General features: G+C 40.4%; 1 protein-coding gene across 1 annotated transcript in view; it reads right to left on the bottom strand.

The window, feature by feature from the left end:
• The window catches only part of Skap2 (src kinase associated phosphoprotein 2), a 159,589-nt gene that overhangs the window by 18,783 nt on the left and 114,275 nt on the right, over positions 1-26,531 (bottom strand). The window contains exon 10 of the mRNA XM_057786131.1: positions 2,816-2,893. Coding sequence (XP_057642114.1) covers positions 2,816-2,893 — 78 coding nt within the window. The remainder of the gene's footprint in view (positions 1-2,815; positions 2,894-26,531) is intronic.

Here is a 26,531-nt window from a genome sequence, read left to right as displayed (position 1 = left end):
GCACTGCTGGGAAAGATGCATTCCCAACCAAGCTTTCCATAACCCTGCTGCTGACGGCACCCAACAGCCCTCAATTCTGTGCCCCGCATGTGAACACGGCTGAAGACGCGTGTGTGAACCGAGCAGCTAGAGGTCAATATGGCGGAGATGGGTCTAGGTGTGAAGAGAAAGCACCGACAATGGGGGGCCCATCTCCTAGGGAGAGTATGCAGGGCGTAAGAAAATTAGGAGCAGTCTTGTTTGTGGAAAGTAGGAAACTCCTCTTGTTTATCTTTAAAATGTGTGTCTAAACATACACAGTCAAAAGTCGTGTAGAAATACAGAGTTGAAAGAATCACAAAAAATGAGCACTTTTCCCTATGCCCCGGAAGACAATCGATGTGAGATGTTTTTTCTTTGCTTTGTGGTGATGGGGACCCAATGCAGAGTGTTGCATATGCTGGTCAAATACCCTCCTGCTGAGAAATATCACTGCCCCCAAGATAGACATGTTTTATAATATGGAACATTCAGAAGCACAGTTAATGTGGCTTAGCTGTCTATCTGTGGATTAGTAGCATTCTAGCCACACCACAATCAATATTTTGAGAACGACCACACAAAAGTTCACCTTGTTATGTGCGCTGTCCTGAGGGACATGAGCTAGTTTAAAAGAAGGTAAAAAATTAAAAAAAATAAGTTAGCTAGCCTTTGAAAAATTTAGACAATGTGGTCTTAGAAACTTAATAAAATGATATTGAGCAAAGCTAACAGAATTGTTACTAAAGTACAAACTGAAGATGTGAACACCAGATACTCTATAAAGGAAGATTACAGAAGACAAGATGACAGCGAGTGAAACACGGTGACGTCACCGGAGACCCTCTCCCGGGTACTGCAAACTGGACAAGCATTTTACAAAAGGAAGCAAACTTTTAATAGTGTTCAAAAAAATCAAGCAGGATCATCTGTATCCTATATATGTATATGATCTGTGCAAGATCGATAAAAGTGAAGTGACTTACAGGACAAAAGATGAACTCAGATTTACTTTTATATTTTACATTAGAACATGATCTTTTTTTTTTTTTGTAAAATTAGTCAATGTAAAAAAATACATAACATTCTTGAGTAAGGTTAGAAGTTCACGTCATATGATGCTCAGCAAGACAGCAACACCCTTGTCAGCTCAGCGCCTAGTGTGGCAAGCATCTACTCACTGACAGCACAGGCATGAGCAAAGGTCACCACTGTGCAGAGGATTGAACTGCGGCTTGAAAGCACGCCAGGGCACGAGAGATAAGAAGGATTGTAGTGCCTTCTGGCTATGGCACGAAAAGCGCATCTGCTCACTGGATTCCTTTCAGAAAAGCCTGCAAACATCTGAAGCATGGCCACTTGCATTGTGGAAGGTCTATCTACCAGGTGTGTCGACCTTTTACACATGCACAGGTTTGAAAAAGAAACCTACATGCTTGGTGGAAGCTTCGAGATACATAACTGAAAATGTAAAAACTGAGTTTACTAGCAAGCACAGTGCCCTGGCCTTCGCTTGCTGCCAGGTTTCACAGCTGTTTTACAGAACAGGAGTGCTAACATCTAATGACTGTCCTTGTTTCCTTTCTGAAAAAAAGCAAACCCAAGCCTTCTGCAGCAACCTGCTCCTGCCTTCCTGTCCAGGTCCAGAATCAGGCCTCTGCTTCCTTTCCATATGTCACAGTAGGAAGGCCTCGGGAAAGCTACTTCCTGAACACACACTGCTTGTCCACCCTGCTTCTGACAGCTCAAAAGAGTGATGGATGGACAGATCAGCGAGAGGAAGGTGACCTGAGCTTCAGCTCCTTACAGGACCCGGGGTGACAGGGCAGACCTCGCCCCCGCTGACATGTGGCTATAAAGAGGTGTAAAGTCCTGATAAGAAGGCAGCCATCTCTTCCCCCACTGTAAAATAATTGCTGCTTTATCAAAACCAACCGCATGCTTGCACTACAGATAGAGTATCTTGTGCTCCTTGGAAATAACAACAAGCAAGAAAAGTTGTCCACATCATGTGACTTTGTACATCATGTACGCAGTTATTTTCCAGTCTCGGTCATAATTAGTACTTGGGGCCATGTGCCAGGTGGAAAGGCAGAACATGCATCCCAGTCTTCCAGGCAACCAGTGTCCTTTTCTAATTTTTAAGCTGCTGTCACTGGACTCTGGCATTTCTTACCCAATTCATTTGCTCTGTGTGTTAATCATATGCAATGAAGATATGCATGGCCAACATTTAAACAGGCTGCAGATCAATTAGCGGTCTTAAGTTTATCTGATTTTTATCAAAGAAGACAGAGCTGTGGGTCGATTGTCAGAGCCTGTGTCAAGTTGACCTTTTCAGAGATGTCTACATTGCCAGTCCCCTGGGCAACTTGTTGTCCCCTGTTAGTCTCTGAATGGCAGAAGTCTGTTCTGCTCAAGCACAAAGTATACACAGATGTCTATATTACATTCTTATAGGTTTGACAGCAACTGCATGTTGTATCTATAAACTGTCCTTTAGCAGTGACACTTCCTCAATGATGATAAGCTAATTTATGCAACTAAATCTCCTTTGTGCAGAAATGAAAGCTAATTGAGTCATTACAAAGTAATTCAGGAAGGAATACCTTGTATAAATTGGCTTACTTTATAAATCCTTCTCAAGTGGTTTTCATGCATCCTAAATGGAACTAAGCAGCTTCTCAGGCAAAAGACATACAGACCAAACAAGTCAACTTCTCTGGGGAGCTGTGCAAACATCTTCAGAGTTAGAGAGTGGCCAGGACGAAACAAAAATAAGCTGTGCCAGGCCTACCTGAGGTGTGGGTTACACTGTCCCGACTCCCCTTCCCGTGTTCGTCCATCTTCAGCGAAGCAGCGTCCTCTTCCTCCTCTGCAAATGAACACCATCAGTGGCACACTAACAGACTCTGAGTTCCCTTACAGCAGCCTACCCATCAAAGGCTGGACAAAGTCTACGACACTGAAATATTACCTTTAAAAGCACGAGACACTCAAGTCCACATTCCTTTGTTAATAACCAAACAGCAACCTCACCAAGGCGTAAGCTGACCTGATGCAATGTGAGATATGCACTAAGGTGCTGCATATTTGTCTTAAATTCTTAGAGAAACTTGTCTGGAGCAACTTTAAATCCAGCACGGCCCTTCAATCTAGTAAAGTAACAGCCAGCATCATACAAATATGCTGTGTTAAACTGAGTAGCAGTAACACTACAATAAAACCACAGTCCCGAAAACATCAAGACAGCACGGGGAAAATGTGTGATATAAAATAGAGATAACCTGCAAGTCATCAATTGTCAGACATGTTCATTTGTTTCCTCACTTAATCCTCCCACAAGATGGTCCTAACACTTCAAGGCCATTCCCCCAAATTAGACTGTGAATCTACTATGGCCACATGCCACGGGAGGTAAGGCTTTACAGACAAATGGTTATAAGTCATCATTGTACAGACAAGTACACCGAGATGCAGAAGATGGCAAACTTGCAAAGCACGCGATTCAAACTTGAATTTGTGGTCATCAACCATGTTTTTTATCCTCCCTGTAGTAAGTACTTGGCTCAGATTTTTTCCTCCTATACAGTCCACGCACATTCCCTTCCAGGATATGGAACAAAATAACATAAAGTTAAATAAGACTTTTAAAAAAAACTTTTTTAGAACAGAATCAAACTATGTCATTCTTTTCTACTAAAAGAATAGGTGTATTACAGTATTACTTTCTCTACTTAAGGACTCATAAAAAAACTGAAAAATATTTAATGTAGATTATACAAACAAATGGCATACCAAAGAAAAACTCAATTAAAAATATCCTAACTCAAGAATAATCCATGATGTATATGTAATATACATATAAAATCAGTTAACCAGTTAAAATTTTTCATTGAGTATGTGTGAGAGAACATTTGCCAAGAAGACAAAGGCAATAAGAGCTGACAGCCTGCTGGGGACAGAGATGAGATCAGTGGAAGAGGAGCTAACAAGGGACATCCCTAATGGGTAGGACATCAAGCACTGGAGCGGTGCAGGGGAGAGTCCACTCAACCCCACAGAACACAAAGAATTTTCAGGACAGGTGAGAAGCTCTTTCCAGACCCATAGATGGCCTCACTTTAGAGAGCACGGCACAGTCACATTTACAGGACAAAGAAACATGGTGTTCTTGGGGAAGAGCAAGATAGGAGAGAATGTGAGAAATGGGGGCCAGTTTAGGGTCCATGAACATCTTGCTAGAGTCTTCTGCCCAGTCTGGTGGGCAGTGAGAGCCCTAGGTTTCTAACAAACAGGGCAGGACTGAAACTGCTTTAACAATGATTATTAGATCCCATTGTCTTAGACAGCCGGGATGGGGGGCGTGGAGAGTCTAGATAAAGAGGAAGGAAGTCCTGAATTGAAGGGCCAGAGGAAACGGGAAGGAGGTGTTGGGAGAGGTGGCGGAACCAGAACCGATAAGCTTTGTGTCTGCCTGCCTAAATATTTTAAGGCTCAGGTTTAGAGACTAGTGGACACATGGACATGCCGTCACTAGGCTAGCCTAGATCATCTGTGTTGCCGGGGGTAGGGTTAACACTGACAAAATAACAACTGTAAAGTACTAGGGAAGTCTCCTGTACATTTTAACTAGTGATTAATCAACACCAGGATTTAAAGCAAGCTGCAGAGTTACTGGGCTTAGAAGTCAAATATAAGTGGTTTGAGTTTATATAATTCAACTCAGACAAAATAATAAAAGCTCCAAAATAAGGAGCAGCTGGAACTGTTTGTCTTCATGCTCACTGTGAGTTAACCTCGGTAATTCAATACGGGACACTTCTGTTAACAACCGTCATCTCACTTTGGCTAAGGCTCAAGGACTACTTATCACAAGCGGGTTGTTTATAGGGTGTTCTCACATAAACTCTAAAGGCAGAAACTCACACTTAATTCCACCTCCTCTTTCCACAGATGGTACATTTATTTTTAAAGGTGAAAGTTGGAGCTTGCCTGGCCTTCCTCTTTCCTTCATATCCACTCTCTCCAGCCTGGTCACAAGGAGTAGAGATGGTAAGGGCACTTGTCCTTAGTTAAACAGAGCCACAGCTAGGTAGGAAGCACTGCTTTTGGCTTTTAAGAAGAAACTGGAATTTAGACTCATCATCCAACGCTAGCATCAACATACCATAAAAATAACTGTAAGAATTAAATGGAAAATGTTCTTGGCAAAGTTAGTAATAAAATTTGAGGAATTTTATTACCATAAATTTATCTTTTGTTTATTAAAATGTGTCCATAATATATGCTAAGAGTTGTACTGATGTGGGAAAACTTTGCCTCTACACAATGCATTATTAAATCATTAGAATAATGACATTAAAATATTTGAGTGCCAATACTTACAGAAAAGTCTCTGGGGGTCACCCTTGTAGGCAGTGCTGTGGAGCATGAGGTGCTTCCATGACACTGCCTGCCTGCATTTCAAAGTTGTACTGACATTTTAGGTGAAAGCCTTGTGCAAGTCATCCGTCAAGTTTTCTAAATAAGATTCAACAATTCATTCGTCTTGGCCTAACAATACCAATAGCTTCCACATAAAAGACAAGCTCAAATTTTGAGTGATTTAAATTCTACAGGAGCATGAATATTGACTAGAGCCTGACACAAAGAAAGGCGCTGACTAAGTCCTGTGAACAAATGGGTCCAAATCAGGGAAGTTCTAATGTTCATTGTTCATTTATTAACAGAGAAAACTTCCCCACACCACTAAAAGCTGCAGAAGAATAACCAAAATTCCAGGCAATAATTACCTTCACTCCATATTAGAAATACACATGTTCACATGTTACTTTACTTAGATTTATTATTAAACATATTTTATTTTCATGCTGTGGCACAATGCCATTATAATACTAATTAATACCTCAAATAGTCAATGTTTGTGGGTTAATATATTCCATTCAACATTTTAATAACAGTAAACAAAAACAGCTCAGCTATGCAGTAAAATCCATCAAACCACACAGATGGTTATAAGGTTTTCATTATGTGGTTTCCATAGCAATCATATTGCAAATCTGGAAGCTTCTTGCAAATAAGCAGCTTGTATTTACATGCCTCTCAGCTGCAGCCCAAAACTCCCCAACACACCAAGTTATTATTCCAATCACACAGCGTTAGAAGAATCGTCCGGAGGTTGCTTTCTGATCAGACGAGATGAAAATAAAGAAGCTAAGTGCCAAGGATAATCAAATGCAGTCAGCACCTGCTAATCAGTGTGTTCTAGAAATGTCTGGTAGTCAGAAAAGGTTACTGGAAACCCTGTCAGAAAGAGGAAACTTCCAGAAGCCTTCAGACTCACACAGTTCTGAAGCCTAACTGCAGCCACTTCTCTTTCAATGGTGGCTTGACCTCCTTCCTGGGCTGAGGAAGAACAGTCAAGTCTCCCCAAATCTCTTTAGGAAAATCCATGTCTAGAAATGCTTCCTGTGGAAAAGCTGGGACTCCCCCTCCTCTACAATAATCTATTGAATTTGAAAAACGACCCAGTTTTCTAGCAAATGGATTAATACCCTAAAAAGGACCACAAATCTGTACAGCTATGTGATATTTGTAATACTGCTGCTTCTAGCTTACTAATGTTCCTACTGTTAGGAAAAATAATATAAAAAATGCTTAACACACCACGCTCAAGAAAGGCTACAGACACTTGGTTAGCAAGTGTGTTCAGTAGCCAAGCGCTGACTTTACTGTGTCTTCCAGGGAAAGGAAGGTGGGCAGCGCATGAAACTTATTTGACTCACACAATGGTTAGGTTTCTCATGCGGAGTGCTCTTGGTTACTGAATTACAATGTATTGCAAGCTCAAACTCAACTGGTAGAGTACTTTTGCAAAGTATTTTAAAAGAAAAAATTATTCTCTGAAATAGTGTTTTAGTTTAGATCACTACTTGCCCAGGCTTCACTTGATGATGGAATCCTGTGTTTTTCTCAAGAAGAGCTAATATTGATTGCTTAAACAGCCATACTATCCATGGTTAAATCCATTATGTAACTAAACACTACAATAATTCTATGAGGCAATACTAAGTACTTGTATCCTCATTATTTATGAATGCAAATGATGATTTGTGGAGCCTGAATAACCTGCTCAGGTGACATCCAGTTAGGACATTCACAAGAGAGAGTTAAAGCTGAGGCACAAGCTAAGAAGCCATAGTGTCTCTTCTTTGATTTTCATTTAAATTTCAACTTGATGAGGTTATTGTTTAGTAATTTCAAGTACAAGGCTCTAGATAAACACACACACACACATACACACACACACACACTCACCCTTCACTGTATGGTGAATTATTTTCTTAAGTATCTGCTGTTTATGGACATGGGAAATATTTTCACACAGGTGGGCAGGCTAGACACCACCACACACTGTATCTGAAACCATCTTTCTTTAGTGTAGCTCTGGAAATAAAATAACAATTTGTAATGGCAAACTCACACAGTTTTGCTGGTCCTTGTTCCTGTTTTCCTAGTGCTGTCTTCAGCTCAAGCTTTTCACACCCTCAACATCAACACAGGATCCGGAATTTGGTAGTTTTTAATCCAAGCCATAACTGAAAGCAGGCTTGTTTCCATGTCAGCAAGCTTCTTTTCTTAACCCTTACATTAGTAAGGAAACACGCATACTTGGAAGTGGTCAAGATGACTCAGTCCTTCTATACACAACACCTGAAAGAACTTCACCTCCACACTGGAGCCATGCTCTCATCTGCACATCTCATCAAGGGCTCAGGCTCTAGGGCACTGTGAGCAGAGTGTCCGCCCCTGAGTAGACAGAGGTGGAGCATGTGGGGACTGAACACTCAAAAGGATGTAGAAGATGGGAACTCTACTGGGGAGGGGTTATACACTTGACTCCTTACCCTGTATTCTCTCTCCAAGTCTGTGGGAAGCTTTGAGGCTGGAGGAAATGTAAAAGAGAGTCAAAAGAAAACATACAGTCGAGATAGACAAGTTTAACAACCAGGGAGAGTGCGTCCAGGAAGGCTTACAAATCCAAAACATTTGGTTACGTATATATGATACTTAAAAAGATGTTTCTATTTAGTGGGCAAACATACACTAAGGCAATAGCATTGCATGTTATGTTACTGCCACAGCGGATGGGAGAATCTCGCAGGGCTCTACTTGAAGATCAAGAGCGCCAGGCCAGCGATGACTAAGAAAGGAGAGCCAGTCTTCTCCAGGGATGGGGCTCCCCACAGGTGACCCAATCTCAAGTAGAGTCAGCCACAAATATATACAAATGAGCAACCCTAATGACTTTTAACAGGCTGTATTTATAAATTTGTGTGTGTGTGTGTGTGTGCATGTTTCAATAGTAATTAAATAAGAGGCTGTGGATTTGAGGAGTAGGGGCACAGGAGAAGTTGCACAGAGGAGGAGGAGGGATGAAATGATATAAACATAGTCTGCATATGAAATTCTCAATAAATAAAAAAGTCAAACAAAAACTAATAAAAGAATAAAACCAACAATTTTTATTAAGAGATAAAGCAAAAATTAAAACAATATGTGTTTTTATAAAGATACAAGCAAGTGCCTAGCCTTTAGCATTAAACTTCAAAATGAGCAGCAGCAGATGATGGCAGAAGTGGCGGGACCACGTGTGCTCTCCAGGAAACTGGGGGAAAGTGCCCTGTCACTGCACCTCTGCTTACTCATGTGACCATACATTGCTTCTGGTCAGTTACCCGTGTGCAGTCCTTCACAGCAGGGACAGTGAACCTAGCCTAGAACACTCTGAGGACTTGGGGAGAACCACGTGATAGCCAGACTTTTCTCAGGGGAAAAAGAAGGGCGACCAAGACCAAGTTCATTACCTTAGCAGTGAGCTATTCTTTCTCAACAATTTCTGAATTTAGCAACCAATAAGGCCAACATGAAATTTAAGGCACAAAACAAGCAATAGTTGCTCAGTTGTACAATCAAATTAGGTTAAAAGTCATTGACTTGGATATTCTAGTCTTAAACGGTTTAAAATGAAAATGTCAACATTGTACCACAAATGAAAAGGGAAATGCCACTAAAGTATAATAAATTTATGTTATATTAAAACTAATATTTAAATAAAATTTTGAAAACAATGCTTTTTAAAAAACTCAGACATTGTATATTTTACATTATACTTGGAATGGTGAAGAAAAAACTCAAGCTCAAACAAAGAACTCATCAGATGGAATTGGGAAAAAAAACTGAAGGGAAAAAAACCCTCGATATTTGTTCAGTTTCCTCACTTCACTAGGGGGCAGGGGGGATGCTGAGTGTCTAGATGAAGGACACACAACCTACACCCTCTGCCGCCTTTCATGCAAGTGGACCATGGATGTTCTAACCATGGCATCTCCGGCTACTGAGGTACCTCTCTGCTTCAGAAGCACTGTACTATCTACAGGCAAATAAGGCAGGAGAGGAAAGAAATAACTTAAAGATGAAGTTCTGAACTGGGCAAGATGGCTCATGCCTGTAATCAGGATTCAGAGGACCAAAGCAGGAAGATGGTTGTGAGTCTGCACCCAGCCTGGACTACAGTGAGCTCTAGGCCAGCCTGAGCTACAGTCTCAAACCAACCAATCAAACAAGTTTAAAAGACCAGATCCTTTCTTCCTACTGGAAACAACTGTGTCGCTGAAGCAGCTCCTCAGCATTCTGGGTCTGAGTTTTATGAACATGGATCCTGATGTAAGAGAAGATTCTTTGCTGCCTTATAAAATTTGTTAAAAATTCAATACTAAAAATTTTCTTAACCAAACAAAGTTGAATTAAATGATTTCTGTTATAAAAAGTTCTTTTTGGCTCTGCATTTCTGACATAAACTTCCTTTTTAATGTAAATTAACTTTTCCTTATTTTCCTAGTTATAAAAAACATTATCTACACATGTCTAGAAAATAGAAAAATAGCAATAATTGAGAAGAAAAAGTAAAATTTAAAATTATACTGATTTAAATGTAACCATTATTGATATCTTGTAGGCTATGATTATTTAGTAAGATTTTCTCTTTGAAAAAAATCCTTTTATTAAGAATATCTTGGGGCTGGAGAGATGGCTCAGTGGTTAAAAGCACCGATTTCTCTCCTAGATGACCCAGGTTCAATTCCCAGAACCCACATGGGCAGCTCAGCTCACAATTCTGTGTAACTCCAGTAATAAGGGATCCAACACCTTCATACAGACATACATCAGGAAAAAAATATCAATGCGTATTAAAAAAGAATATCTCAAATGCATATGTATTTCATTATCCCTATACATTTCTTTTCCTAAATGTGTATGTTATTTATAAATTATTTTACATCCCTTTTTAGAAAATAAGTTGTCGATATAGGTTTCAAAATTTCATGAAGCAAAAATATGACCTAATCATAATTAAGTTACTGATTAGATTATTTAACTATAATGTGACTATCTTATTTGCTCTTCAAGTGCCTACAGTAATTTCCATTAAAAGTAGACTTACTAATACAGGGCTCACACTACACAGCTCTGGCTGCTGCTTCGGCGTCATGGGCACCATTCTTACTTAAATGACTGACAATCTACAGTTACCAAAACTTGAGAATTGGGTAGCCGTTGTCATAGAAAGAAAGTGAATGTGTTGTTTTTGGAGAAATAAAGGACAGCATTTACTTCCAGTGATAGAGTTGAAACTTTCATACCAACACTACAGTTTTAGAAGCTTGCAGCAGCACTGTAAGCCATTGATAGGCTGCAGCACTGAGAGCCGTCCCTGCTGAGGCAGTAGTAACAAACACACTTGTACCACTGTGTCCATATTTGGATTCTGAACATTGCAGTGAACCAGCACTTTCCAAATGACAACTTTCTGCTGACACAGACTCACACAAGGGGAAAATATCTGTTCAAGGGCAAGCCAGACTTCGGAGCTTCCATGTGAAAAAGTGTGGAAGATTCCCTGATGTCTTCAGACCCACCTGCACCCATGCTTCCACTGTTGCCTGTGGAGTCTGGGGTCAGTGACAGGAATATGCAGAATGACCTGCAGAGCCATCCCAGGCCTCCCTTCCCTTCGATGGGTGACATCACAGCAAACTAAACATGGAAGCAGATGTGGGGTCTGACTGTCTTCCGTTAGAGAGACTTTCAGGAGCTGAAGCAAAGGCAGAGCACGTGTTCCTCCTCTCCCTGACTGAGGGGGGGGGGAATCCCAGTGTGTGATAAGTTTATCATTATGATTTTCAAGTTCATTTAAAAATAAACATTCTTAGCTGGGCAGTGGTGGTGCACACCTTTAATTCCAGCACTTGGGAGGCAGAGGCAGGTGGATCTCTGTGAGTATGAGGCCAGTTTAGTCTACAGATAGAGTTTCACGACAGCCAAGAGAAACCCTATCTTGGAAACCAAAAACAGAAGAGGAAAAAAAAGAACATTAAAAAGTCTCAGTTTTAGTTCTGATACACCAGATATTGAGCAGTGTAGCCTTCCCAAACGAAAGCTCCTGGAAGTCTCAACCATTCTTATACCTCCTGAGGGACCCTTTAACACACTCTTGACTTTTACATTTAAGAATGCTGCCATATATTTTCCAGAGTGGGTTTAGTTAAATATCCAAACAATATTCATCCACCATAAGAAAAAAAAATTACCTTGCTAGCCTAGAACACTAACCATTATTTTATGTTTCCCAAGCACGCAATCTCAGGACTGAATTGTATTATACTGTTGACTCATACTGAGCTGGTAAGTAAAATCTCTTTGTGGTTTTTTTTTTTTCCTACAAAGCCAAGTCTTTCCTTTCTTACATTTTTGCAACTAGAAGTAGACTTTGGAGCAAAAGGAACATCCTATAATATTTGCCTGATTAGGTTTGACCCACGGCATCAATCAATTGAGAGCAGACCTGTATCTTTCCCTCCAAGGCAATGACCACAGTGAATGACAAAGTCACAAAATCAATGAATTAATACCAGTGGACACAGCTGTAGACTCGGTTTCCCCATGAGAGTCCTGGTTACCAGCTCTATGAAAGTTCTTCACTGTTTTTCATTTCTGTGAATCTTACTAAGCCCAAATAATCAGGGTTTCATCTTCCAGGTGGCAGAGGACTCTGGGACACCCGCACAGTAGTGTCTTCATCTGCTATCTGCTTCCAAGTCTCAGGCGACCTGAAATCTACAGAATCCACTGCAGTGGGCACGAGGTGTCCTTTCAGGAAAGCTCTGAGGGGGAGAGGGTGGTCACAGCAGCGTAGCTCCACTTTCCTCCCGAGCTCACTCCCCAGCAAGCACGCAACCCTCTTGAAGTCTAAACTCAGTTAAGCCACTTTCAGACACCACAAACTCCTGATCTCTACAAACATTCAAGCTTCTACAAGACTCTGCATACTAGCGCCTCTCTCGTTCTTCAACAGGCAGTTCAGCAGCTCATTTTCAAGTCCTCTTGTGATGTAGTTTTCCCTGGGCCAGAACCAAATACAAGTCCTACTGATCTTGAAGACATGGCTCAATCAGTCTCACAACCAGGAAGCTGTCCCCTCAGCCAGCAGGCAACTAGCCGCTGTTTCCTGTGTGCTTCCAGACACATAGAGATCTACATTAGTGACCTCCCCGAGAGCTTCTTTATAGCACCACAGCCTGGCACAGGGGGTGGGGTGAAAAAGAATGCTTGTTGAAACAAAGTTAAATGGATTTGGCTAGCTAGACATTCCTCTTGAGCTTCTGTACTGCTTGCTAATATTAGGAATCAGAGAACATAGTTTTTATTATACTGATCATAATCTGTAAATTTCAGGTATTTTCATAGGTCTCTTCAAAAGCTGCATTCATTAAACACATTCCAGAACAAAGAAACTGATATATTTTCATCCCTTGACCTTTCTCCCTCACTGAGTTTGTTTATAATTAAAATCCAAATGGAAATTTAAAATGCTCATGGGCTTTAATAGTATTCATTTGTGTCTATTCTTTGTCTGTAGTTTTGGAACCTGACATCTAAAGTCCATCAAAGGTATCCGGCTTTCCCCACTGGTTACCATAGGTTTACAATGACAACTACCTTTGTCTGGTTCTCCTCCTTAACAAGACTGGGTAGAGTTGAGCAGTGTCCCTAGTCCCTATTTATTTCCCAAATCCTTCAGCTCCACTCATCTTCAACGTTACTCTCACCTTTAGCTGCTATCTGAAGAAGGAAGATGTAATAGCATAACTATTTTATTACCTTATTTCTCTTTATGAAGTATTCTCTCTCTCTCTCTCTCTCTCTCTCTCTCTCTCTCTCTCTCTCTCTCTCTGTGTGTGTGTGTGTGTGTTAGTACATGTAAACAGGTGTTAGTGCACGGAGGTCATGGACAACTTTGTGTCTTGGTTCTCACCTTCCACCTTGTTTGAAATAGAATATCTTATTGCTGCTATGTAAACCATGCAATCTTCCAGGAATCCTCCTGTCTCCACCTCCTATGCAGAAAGGAGTATATGATACCCCATGTGACTTTATGTGGGTTTTTGGGACTTAAAGTTTGATCCTCAATGTCAAGTGCTTTACCCATTAAATCACTCTTACCCCTACATATATTTTGTATCAGTCCCTCCCGGTTGAAGGCCCCAAGTTTGTGACATGAGAAAAATCAACTATCCTAATTAGAGCCAAAGAGGCACTCTTAGTCCTCAGCTGTTTGGGCTGAGCTGGCTATGTCCAACTATGATAGCTGCCGAAGGCCGCAGTCCAGGGGATAGGAAGGATCAGGCACACAAGAGTGAATATTTAATATCTGTAAAGCAAATAACAGCCTAGTTACACTTTTTCATTGCTGCTGTATGCTTTCACTGCAGCATATAACTTCTAGTCTGAGGCTTGTTGCCTACATGGGCTTTTCACCCAGGGCGGTGGCTCTAAAGGCTTTAACAGGTATCAGAAAGACCTAGGGGTCTTGTTAAAAATCCAGAGCCTGTGACCCATACATAAAGATTCCATTTCATTAGATTTGGGAGAATCTTTGAATGTGCAAGTTGCCATCCCATGCTGCTGGCTCAGGGACAACACTCTGAGAGCCTGTTACCTGCAGCCATATCTCCTTACACATGACTTTACAAAGCTGACTGTTTTGGGGTCAGAACAGTACCTTAGTTGGTAGAAAGCTGGCCTGGCATGCATGAAGCCTTATATTTGAGCCCTAGTACTTCATAAAGCAGACATGATGGTGCATGCCTCTAGGGTCAGCACTCAGAAGGTGGAGACAGGAGGATTACAAGTTCAAGATTATCCTTGGCTATGACCTTATCTCAAAAAAAAAAAAAAGTTCAGTGATTATCATTTGAATGCAAGTTAATCAGAATTTTGTATCTTCAAATATTATTTACCTTTTAAATTTGAAAACATAATATGCCTCACCAAACAGCAGCAAAGTAAAATTAATTATAGTAAAATGACTAAAGCAGGAATTTATCCCACTTACAGTCTCAAGAAAGTCAAAGGAACGACATAAGCACAAACGAGGGTTGCGCTCCGCAAGCCACTGCCCTCTTTCACCAGCTTTATGGGTTCAGCTAAATCGCACTTGCTCAACTTCAGTTTTCTCTTCTGGAAAACAAACATTGCAAAATGAGGTAAAGTGCCCAGTGCAGGGCACTGCAGGGCAGATTTACAGCAGTAGTCGTTGAAGAGTCATCTCAGGATTTATTTACTATGTGCGAAGACTCCTAGGCACTTTGTACTTTAATATCATTCAATCCTCAAAATCCTTTGGGGAAGATACACTATTATTCCCATTTCCCAGATGAAGAAATAGAGGCACGAAAGCATTTCAGCAACTGGTGTAGCAAACACAACTGGAGGAACGAGTAGCGGGACGTGAACCTGGGCAGTCTGCTTCCAGAGCCCAAGCTCTTCTGTCGGTGTGGACTCTGCATATATCACTTACTCATATACTTGCTAGTGAACCAACCAGCACTTCAACCTTCTGATGTAACGTGGAACTTACAAGAAGGATAATCTCATGGTGTCATATTGACATATATTCTTGTTTTTAACACTCTTCGGTGACAAAGTAACATAGCTAACTGACAATTACATCTCCTCCCTGAAAGTGGTGTCCTCTGCTGAGAAACTGAAGAGTCAATTTTGTAATGGCCACAGAAAATGGAAAGTGTGGCATTTGCCCCTTACATTTTTCTTTCTCTTGGAAAGCAGCTTGCAAATGGAAAAATCGCGTCCATCACCTCCCTCCCAGAGACTGAATATGATGGAAGACAAAGGAAGGCCAAGCCCTGAAGCAGGCAGAGCTGAGAGCAGCTTCCATCCTAGCCAGGAGTCCAGGGAGCCTGATCAATCCTGAAGATGATAGCTATAGCTCTTCACTAGAGTTGACGAAGACAGACATAAAAAAAAAAATGCAGCAAATTAAAGCACTTTACAGAACACAGAGAATAGAATTCTCAAAATAAAGATTTACATGGACCTAGGAGGGGCTGTGCACAGATATTCTGAATCACAATTAAGGAGTTTCCAATTCTAAGGTAAAAGGCATTTTCTCGGCATGGAGATAAATTTGTTATGAAGCACTTTATGATGGCCAGGAAAGAGAAGACACTCCAGAACCACAGTGTTTCTGTAGAATGGGGCTCCCCAAAGAAGCAAGGAAGAACCAGAGGGAGGGGAATTCAGGCACACAACACTCATCTGATGGAAGGCTCCTGCAAAACAGTATCTGATATTCTTCCAAGCACATAGAATAAAAATCCAAGCTTAAAAAATAAAACCCGAGTTCAGGTTTTGGCTCCCTAAAGGGACAGGCTGAACTCTCATTTGGAAGTTTCTCGTCCTTGGATTCCAGAAATAAAGCCAACATAAACAAAATGTTTTATGTAAAAGAGCCAAGGCATTTTTAATGTACATGACAGGCAAGCTGTAGCTGAATTTCTCAAGGTCAAACACAGCATTTCAGAGTAGGAAATTGAAGTAAACGTCAACTTCCCAGCCTGCAAGGACAAATCCCTGCCGCTTCAGGGACCAAGGGCTGAACACTGTTCGGATTGCACAAGCAACCCTTCCCTTGTGCTCCGATATGAGAAAGTGCTCTTGCTTCCCTACCCTCAGACTGTAACTGTTTAGAGACTACTTTTTAATGTAAGTATGACTTTTAACAAACTTATCTTGGCACTTTTGTTTGATTAAATGTTATGCTATAATTATGTGCCCTATATTAAAGTACAATTCTGGACTTTATTTCCATCTAATTAAATAATATAATCAAATGGCTTGTCTACTATCATCTTTAGAGGACCATTCAAAAGTTTATTGTCCTTGCTTAGAGTGAATTAAAGGCAATACATAAAATAACAATATGAACTCTCCTGAACAACTTAGCCCACCTACAAGACTGATACTGACTCTCCAAATGCTGTCTAATTATAGGACTTAGTTACTCCCATTCTGCCTGTAGAAGAGCAGTTATCAGCCAGTGGTTACAGAATTCAGGTAGCTTTGTTAAAAATGGTTTTATCATGTGATCCTTTACTTAGCTTTGGAAAACAATTTCTGGATTAAAAAAAAAAAGTCAAGAAGAAAAATTATCTCAATATAGTCCAGTGCAGTGAGGAAATACAATATAGGATTTGGCATGTGTCCACAGGAAAAGTCTGGCTTCCAGATGCTTCTTGCCAACCCACAGCGGATTCAGTAATGTTTAAACAACTGACAGTGTACACGCATAGCACTGATGATATAGGGACCAAAACTCTGCAGGAGCCTGTCTCATGAGCATTTCCATAGGCTGCAAAGTAAAATCCAAACCAAAAAAAAAATCACAGTTCACTGACCAAAAGATCCAACATGCACAGTAGCTTTCTTTATAGCATGCAGATGTCACTAAATTAATTAGGGTCTACATAAGGCATATCACCTCAACAAAACAAAACATCTCAATATTTCTATTGTCCTTGAAAAATGAGAATGTAACCATGAAATAACTGCAGCAAACAGACAATTGTCTCCATAGCTCACTCATTATAATTTTATTATATAATATCCAAACTGAAACAAACTTGTCTTTCTCTGCTTGTCCAAAAGGACAGATTGACTTGTGCCGGGTGGTCAGAGGCTGCGGTTTAAATATGGCTTCCTAGAGCATGGGTTTGTCGCTAACATGTGCTAGTTTGAATCAAATAAAATTGTATTTGGCTATTTTTGACCTCCCCAAATTGTACTTTGTAAGATTTGAGGGTAAAATGAAAATTCTGACAGGGAATTTTGACGGCAAGTGGCAGCTGAACTTCATAAACATGAAATGTCAATGTTTCTTTATAACTGGCCATTAAGTGTATTATGAACTCAATAGTCTTTCCAAACAAGAATACGCTGAGTAAAATCTGCACTTACTAAAGTATACATTCAAGTATAAACAAATATTGTTACTTTTTAATATAAAACTGTCACAGATTTAGCCAACAGTGAAGAAGCCACGATATAAATAAAATTAGTTTGTGTGATTCTTTTTCCTATCCCCAGATGACATGTTTCTCTGAGATGATATTCTCTCTCTTGATACCAAACAACTTCTGTCACATAATGTTTATATCATGTGAGTTTTACAAATGCATAGTAAAACAAAACAAAATAACAACAACAACAACAAAATAGGCTTGATTTTCTGTGAGAAAAAGATTGATCGGCACAAGAAAACAAATAAGTTATTTAAATTAGGACTTCAGTTGATTGCAATACCAATTCCATTTTTATAAAATATTCCAAAATTACCACATTGGTCTGACCTAATAAGATTTTAGTTGACGGGCAGTGGTGGCGCACGCCTTTAATCCCAGCACTCGGGAGGGAGAGGCAGGCGGATCTCTGTTGAGTTTGAGGCCAGCTTGGTCTACAAGAGCTAGTTCTAGGACAGGCTCCAAAGCTACATCCTGTCTCGAAAAACCAAAAAAAAAAAAAAAAAAAAAAAAAAAAGATTTCAGATGTAAACATCTATTACTCTTAGTGTTTAAAGCTAAAGCCTGCATGTAGATCTGGATGAGTCTCTACTATAGTTTCTTTTTCCTTTCTTTCTTTCTTTCTTTCTTTCTTTCTTTCTCTCTTTTTTTTTTTTTTTTTTTTTTTTTTTTTTGAGGCAGGGTTTCTCTGTAGCTTTGCAGACTGTCCTGGAACTAGCTCTTATAGGCCTGGTTGGCCTCGAACTCACAGAGCTCTGCCTGCCTCTGTTGGGATTAAAGGCGTGCACCACTACCGCCCGGCTAGTTGTTTTTTTGTTTTTTGTTTTTTTTTTTTTTTTTATAACAAAAACATCATTTGTGCTCTAAACTGTATCAAGAAGCCACTTTGGTTAACTTACTTCATAAAGCTAACAGACCTATCAAGATCTCTTCTATCACAAATCCAACAAGGATTTCTTTTTGTCAAGATATAATATTAAAAACATTAAGATGATTGGTGCTCAAAAACGATATATCTAGCATGGAGCCATTCCTATAGTAAGCATGCAAAATTCTGCATACCTAACTTGAATTAAAGTTTATAAATCACATTTATTTATATTAAAATCTCTGCAGCAGGGTCTTTGCAGTAATCAATCAATTACTCATGGTGAAGAATGTAACCTTTAGCAGCAATATGGTCAATGGCCAAACTGAAACAAACCTGTCTTCCTCTGCTTGTCCAAAAGGACAGATTGACTTGTGCCGGGTGATCAGAGGCTGTGGTTTAAATATCTGAGACAAAACTTAGGGCATGAGATGAACAGAGCTTCAAGTGAGACCTCCATCACTCCAAGAAAGCTACTGGGAAGCCTTTGCCTTCCAGATCTCTGGAAAGTGCTGAGCTTCCTGAGGAGTCAAAACCTCAAGATTGTACAATAAATGATCCAAACTTCTACAACCTCAAGTGTGGTGTTTCCAAGCCAAGAAACTTGACACCATTGTGAAACCCTTGAGGCTCTGGCAGTAGCAAAAGCAGAATGGTGGAGGAAAGCCTCCAGAACCAAGGTACAGACCTCCCAGAGGACTATAAAAACCTGGCAAGCTACAGTACATGGACGAAGAGGAACAGCCAAGTAAACACGCAATCCCTGTGTGGCTAGCTCTACTAAAAGTTAACCCAGAATGCTTAAACACAGGAATTAGGGAGAAGGCCAGCGAATGTAAATCTTCATGTTCAAGACCTTTGCCAAGCTAGAGATGCAAACCACACAAGATTGGCCCCTTTGCCTTCCCCTAGGAAGGATGGATCTCACGCGAATATCTTCTGGGACTTTGGGCCATCTCTTTTTTAATGTCTCAAGCAATGGAGTTTCTTTCATCATGTCCTTTGTCCTTTGGAAAGTCTCTTTTTTATTTTTCTTTAAGGAAAGCAAAACCAAAAGTAGCTATAAATGTTAAGGCTATTTGATAGTATTTTTCAAATACTCCTATTTATAAACCCTTTCTTGAAAGCTTCCATGAATAGACACCCCACTTGGTTCTAACAATGAACATGTAATGATCTGGCATCCTCCAGAGACAACACTAGTTGCCTACATCTCAGTGTGTTTAAAGTATCTTTGTTTTATTAAAGCCCCTGTACCTTTTTTTTTTCTTTTCTGGTTTTTCGAGACAGGGTTTCTCTGTAGCTTTGGAGCCTGTCCTGGAACTCGCTCTGTGGACCAGGCTGGCCTCCAACTCACAGAGATCCGACTGTCTCTGCCTTCGGAGAGCTGGGATTAAAGGCATGCGCCACCACCATCCGGTTAAGCCCCTGTACCTTCTCACACTTCATCTTCATGCTCTAAGGGTGGTATTTACAGCCACATGGGCGTTCAGACAGGCCCCTTTCGATACCTCATCTGGGAACACAGGCTTGGATTGGAACTTTGCTCCTTATCAGTTTCTCCTTGGTCTTTTGTTACATTCATTCTTGGTTAACACATCTCACTAACACTGTCAATATTATACACTAGCACAGTGCCTGCTTGATGAAAAATTGTCATGTGTGTCACATGACTAATTTAAATGAATGAATAAAAAAACAAGTTTTTTTCTCTCTACTTTTCTCATTTCATATTTTACTTTTCCAGCTTTCCCTTGCTCACTGATTAGAACAGATAACCTTTTCCAAATGCCTTTAAGTGAATGCTAAAGCTGTCACGAAAGAGTAAACAAACAACTGGGCTCAAGTCTTACGTATCTCTGTATGCATCGGGTTGCTTTCATTTATGCCTATGTTTTACGTGATATAGGAATAGGAAATACTTTATTTATTTATAAATATTTATTTATAGATTTTTTGTTTTGTTTTTCAAGACAGGGTTTCTTTGTGAAGTACTGGCTGCCCTGGAACTCACTCTGTCAACCGGACTGGCCTCAAACTTAGAGATCTACCTGCTTCTGCCCCCAGTGCTGGGATTAAAAGCAGGAGCCCCCTCCAACCCCCGACTTTATTTATGGATGTTAATCACCTTGACATACCTAGTCAGGATGTTTCCAGGAAGCTCTGAGTGAGCTGTAAGACAATTTCAGAGAGAAAGATGATGGAGCCAGGCACCAGGTTATCTGGTGACTGAGAGGATGCAATGGGCAATGTGGGAACCAGCATGGGATTCGTAGGCTGTGAAAGGAAGTGAGCTTAATGGAAGGGAAGCGTGAGGAGGAGACTGTGGAAAGGGACAGAAGCAGGCCATGGCTGTTCCCAGGACTTCCTCCTCTTAGTCCTCCAAGAATGCCCAGGAGAAGCGCAGCCTAAGTATCTCTCTTGTCACTAGTAACCGCCCTTCACCAGCACCCAAGCCTCTGTGTGACTCTCATATCTCAGCTCGTAAACAGGAAACGTCATTTGCATGCTGGTTACATCAGATTCCCAGATGGTAGCATTCAAACTCAGTTAAGGTCCTGTGCTCGACACGACACATCTTCTCTTCCTATTGCCTTTAATGAGTGAGTGGGCACAGAGCAGAATGTCATTTCCTGGGGAATGCCTCACTTGAGATGACTGTACCCCAAAGGGGCTGGTAATCCCAGTCGGTCCTGCTGCTAAGAGTAGATGATCTATCTTTAATGGTACAAAGGACTGGTGAAGCGAGAGCTTTGCGTCACTCAGTGTGTTTTATTACATAAATTCACTTGAGACTGTGCTCCCTGGGAGGTAATGTTAAAGTTCAATGAAGCTTTGGGCAATCAGGAAGGTTTCAATATTGACAGCATACAATGTGGTGATCATTCTTTTAGGTTCCTGTGATAGTTGATGCTATCTGGGCAAGAATTTTCTTAAAGATACCTTCTTGGTTTCTCATTAACTAATGAGTCCACTAACTAGAGGCTTGGTATTGCTGAAGATACAGCTTCTGGAATTCTAAGGAAGAAGATAGTATCTAAGGGACATGTTAAGCAACACAAGGCTTGCTTCTTGCCCTGGGGCACTTAAAACATCCATTTTTATGTTTGCCAAATAGCTGTATGAAAAGTAAAATCACAAGATTTATACAACAGCAGAAAAAAAAAGTTACACAGTGGTGTGTGATTCATTCTAAAGTGAGGGTGCTGTGAAAGTCTGGAGAAGTAGGGCCAGCACAAGCTGGGCGGACAGAAGAGGCTTTCTGTGTGGGTGTAGTTTGACCTGGACTAGATAAAGTGAACACAGCAAAGAAAAAGCGACCATCCTGACATGCAGATGGGAGGTGAGCAAACCTAAGCTGGGAAAGGATGGGGTGCCTGAGGGACAACACTAACTCAGTTGGTTGGAACCAGAGAAGCACTGCATCCCCGGAGACTGCCAAGACTGTGAGCCTTCAGTCAGACTGCAGAAGACACCTGAGGGCAAAGGGAGGAACGTGTGCTCTAACCTACGGTCGGCAGACAACCCTTCTTCACATTTGAGAGGAACAGAAATATATCACGTAAGAAATATCCAAATTCCCTTTCTCTTGAAAGTGCTTCCCCCGTGAAGTGATCTCTGAGGGAGTGAAGTTTGTGTGCATTATCTCTGTGCTTAGGTCAGATGTCCTGGATACACCCAGAATGCCAGTGAGTATGATCATACTGCACTTATCATTATATGTCAGTGTGTGGTACTGTGCTATCCTGTACTTATGGAAACACTGGAACGAGGCCCAAAAATATACAGAATTGTAACATTATCTAAGTTATTCATAATGGAATGACTGACTACAAACCTCTATCCATGTGGGTTAGAGAAAACTGCTATTTTTCTGCTGTTAAAACAAAATGGCACGGTAAGTATACTGAACCTAAAGAACAGTTTTCATTGTTTCTGATGCAGTGAGTGTAAAGACTTGAGACAGGTGTGGATGGAGAAAATATTGCAAGGTGTATCGACATTAGACTTTGAAACTGGAAAGAATGATGAGTTTTCACTTAAGTAGTTAGATTTCTTAAATTTGTGTCTATAATCAACTATGGTGCACATGACAATCTAGGTTATTAATCTATAACCTCAGAATCTACTCCAAATCTAATATAATGTATATTAGAAATTAGAGATCATGTGCAGTATAGATGGAAAAATCAAAAGCCAAATCAACCAAAGTTGTATCTATTTGCTATTTCACTGGCATTCCATCCATGAATCAGTTCATTACTGCAGTACAGTGATTTAGTTCACGTCAACAAGATGAAGCACAGAGCAGCACGGGAGACAGTGGAGAGTTTACTCTGGGCAGCATGGAAAAGGGAGGAATGACAGACTGAAGTTGGATTATGGAAAGGGCTCAGGGCCTGGCCAGTGAGTTCCAATTTGGTAAATACTTGGCATTGGGGAACCAAAAAAGGTTACTGATCACCAGATTAATGTGACTATATTTTAGAGTCAATATATTACCAGTACACAGAATGGCTTCTCAGTTTGATGGGAGAGCACTCAGGAGCCCTCAAGGCTGATCCAGGAGAGAAATCGTGAGAGCCTGAGTATATGGAGAGCAGGATGGATGAGGATGCAGAGGAAGAAGCTGTGGTAACTGGCAGGTAAACTGATGGGGAGACATGATGACCAAGGAAAGAGTAAGGATGAGTTTGAGGTACTTTACACTTAGTTAAACCTGAGTGACCAAAGGTCCTGTTAACAGAAATCGTATTGGGGTGGGAAGTAAGGCTGGGGTGAGACTGAGCTGCCCAGAGAATGTGTAAAGGAAGAAAAGCTCTTCAAGTCCCCAGAGTTCACCTCATTAGTAGCATCATGGTGCACATCTGATGGACTGGGCGACCTCATTGTACACGTGAGCCTCACATTATTAGCAAGTCCTTCAAATGTCACTTAGGCATAGGAGCTGTGACTGTCCTGCAAAGGTCTGCCTGAGCTGGTTCTTGTCCCCAGTCTCCCTGCATGGCTCCCTGAGGTCCTACCCTCTGGTTCCCAATTGCACAGTACCTCAGATCCAGAGCCCCCATGCTTGGTGCTCTCTATGCAGGGAAGAACTTGGGTTTTCTCTATTTTCCAGTTTTACCTAGGAGGTCTCCATTTAAATGCCATCTTCTCCTTGGGTATAGAATAAAATAGTTATTTCTTCTTTCTTGGCATTCTTATTATAATCTGTAATGAGTTTTGACACAGGAGGTCTTTTTATAGGCCAGGATGGCCTAGAATCCACTATCCTCCTGCCTTAGTTAGCTTCCAGAGTAGTGAGACTGCAAGTACTAAATGCCCAGATCTATAATTATCTTTTTTTTGTTGTTTTTTTTTTTTTTCAAGACAAGATTTCTCTGTGTAGTCCTGGCAGTCCTAGAACTTGCTTTGTAGACCAGACTGGCCTCGAACTCAGATATCTACTGCCTCTGCCTCCTGAGTGCAGGAATTAAAGGCAGGAGTCATCACTGCCCAGCATATTGTTATCTTAATAAAAAGTAAGTCCACCATTTCTATGTCTAAATTTCCTGTACTCACACGAGAATATGGCACTCAGTGGGCTTTCAATAAATGCATGTAGAATGATAGAGCCACATAGCAACAGAATGCACGAAGAGAAGGTAAGACACAAAGGTGTAAAAAAGGTGCTCCTGGTCAGAAAATGATTACAGACACATACTAAAGACAGATTCAGACAGAAATAAACCTCTGAATGAGTCACGGTGTGTTTAAAAACGTACGCAGGCTTGGGAGAGAGAAGAAAGAGTACAGACAGTGATAAAAAGAAATAGTTTTAAAAAGTAAAACAAAGTCTTTAGAGAGATAGTAAAAGTAATATAAGAGTACAGACAGTCATAGATCAAAGAAGTAAAAAAATAAACCACATAAAGATGGAATATACACAGAGAGTCTGGATTATGCATATTATTGTGTTTTCTTTGACTGTTTCGATTGCAGAGAGACATTTGACTCTGGGGGCTGCTAAGCTAAACCAATATATATTTTAAAGGTGTTTTGACTTCAAAATTTGGGTCTAACGATATGTTATTTTGGAAAAGTGGTTCTGCTTTTGTTTCCACAGAAGATGAGAACCTGTGGACTCCTTCTATGCTAATATGATTTGATAGAACAAGACCCCCCTGAAAAGTCTCTGTGAACCCTAAAAATACTTCACCCAACAAACAGTAGGAAGTAGTCTGGAGAAAACTATGCCCAAATTCCCGATGGTCACAATCAATTTATATATAAAAAAAGAGCAGGGGAAGGATATGAAATAGAGATGAATATTTTGCAAAGTTATAGATCTTGGTCTATTGATACAAATTTAAGGTTAAATTTGTTATATTTCTACTCTTATTTAAGGTATTATATTTATACGGCTCATTTAAAAATATAATGTATAGTTAAAAATTACAGATAAATATTTATAATAGTCAAACTTGTAGTCATGTTAGTTAGGTTTTCTATATATACAAAGACATATTTCAGTTAGATAATCTCCAACACGTCAAAGACCTACAAAATATGGCATTTAAAATGTTTTAAGAACTTAGACGTTTCTTAACAGTGAGACATGTCTGCTTCTGGCAGCACCAATTACTTCAGAGAGGTTAATGAACATTGAAGAAACCTGTTATAAAATTTGCCTTCAATGTGAGCAAGAAACTGTTCTTGCCTGGACTGCTTGATGGTATGCTGTATAAACTGGACATGCAGGGCCCATAGAAAAATGATTGTTGAACTTGCCAAAATGAGACAATCCTATAGGTTTCCTGATTCATGAAAGAGTCTGTCAGACATTCTGCAAGACAAAGCCTGCCAGAGACTATGGGCCTGTAGGCTGAAGATGGATGCCCCAACATTACAGAAAAACTTTGGATGACTGTCCAGGCAGTGGGATGTCTGTTAATTCTAGAGTTTTTGAAGTTGCTTACAATGCATTTCTTGTTTACTTAGGTAATATTATATCCTTTTGGGGTCTTTGATGGGGCTGAAGACTAGATAGCTATAATTATAGTTTTCTTTAGTTATGATAAAAGATAAATTAGATATAAAATTTTAGACTCACAAAGATAGGATAGATGATAAAGTATTTCCTTAATTTGTCACATGTAAATGGACTAAATATTGTAACTGTAATTCTTGCTTGATATCTGTTTTGTTATATGTAATTTTACTATGTTAAAGTTAAACTTTTTTATTTAGACAGAAAAGGGGAGATGATGTGAGAGTCCCCTCTGTATGTTGTAAATATGTTTTATTACCAATGGTTAATAAAGAAGCTGCTTTGGCCTGTGACAGGGCAGAGTATAGCCAGGCTGGAGGAGATCTATAGGGAGAGTAGGTGGAGTCAGGGAGATGCCATGGAGCTGCCAAAGGAGAAAGGCCGACCACTGAGGAAACAAGACATGTAGAAAATGAGGTAACACCATGGTCTTGTGGCAATACACACATATTAAGAGAAATTGGTTAATTCAAGATGTAGCTAGAAATATGCCTGAGTCATTGGCCAAGCAGTGTTGTAATTAGTATTTCTTTGTTATTATTTGGGTCAGGGTGGCTGAGAAACAAACAAGCAGTCTCTACTTATAAATCACTTCTAAAGAAATAGAAGTTCGTCCAGAAAAGAAATGATTTAAAATAAGCAGTCACTGAGCAATGGTCTTCACTGGAGTGCTGAAATGCTCATGGTTACATTTAGGGTCTAAGATGTCCCTGCAGGCTCCCTAACTTGAAGACTAGTCTCCAGCTCGTGGTGCTGTGATGAGAATGTGGTACCTTGGGATATGAGACCTAGCTAGTAAAGATGGGTCGTTGGGGGTGGGTGTGCTGAAGAATGGGGTGCTGAAGGTAACATCTGAGTCTAGTTTCAGCCTGAGCTCTCTGCCTCCCGTTTGTAGCCACTGAGTGAACTCTACTACAGGCTACTGCTGCCATGACCCAAGTCACCTCTGCCACCACGCCTTCCCCACCATAATGGGCTGCACCTCTAATGGAGCCAGTATACATCCTCCTCCCTTTGGTTCTCCTGTCAGGTAAAAGTTTCAAAGATAATCAATACACTTTTCATAAACATTATATGTAACAGAACACAAAATGGAGAAGCCAACAGAAAAGACCAAAGGGATACCAGGAACATCAGACTTCTGGCACTGGACGTGAGGTCTAAGACCGATTCC

Source organism: Chionomys nivalis, chromosome 1 (assembly GCF_950005125.1).
Source record: "Chionomys nivalis chromosome 1, mChiNiv1.1, whole genome shotgun sequence".
In the NCBI taxonomy this organism is placed as follows: domain Eukaryota; kingdom Metazoa; phylum Chordata; class Mammalia; order Rodentia; family Cricetidae; genus Chionomys; species Chionomys nivalis.
The sequence above is the reverse complement of the archived record's forward strand: the minus strand, read 5'-3'. Positions and strand labels throughout refer to the sequence as shown.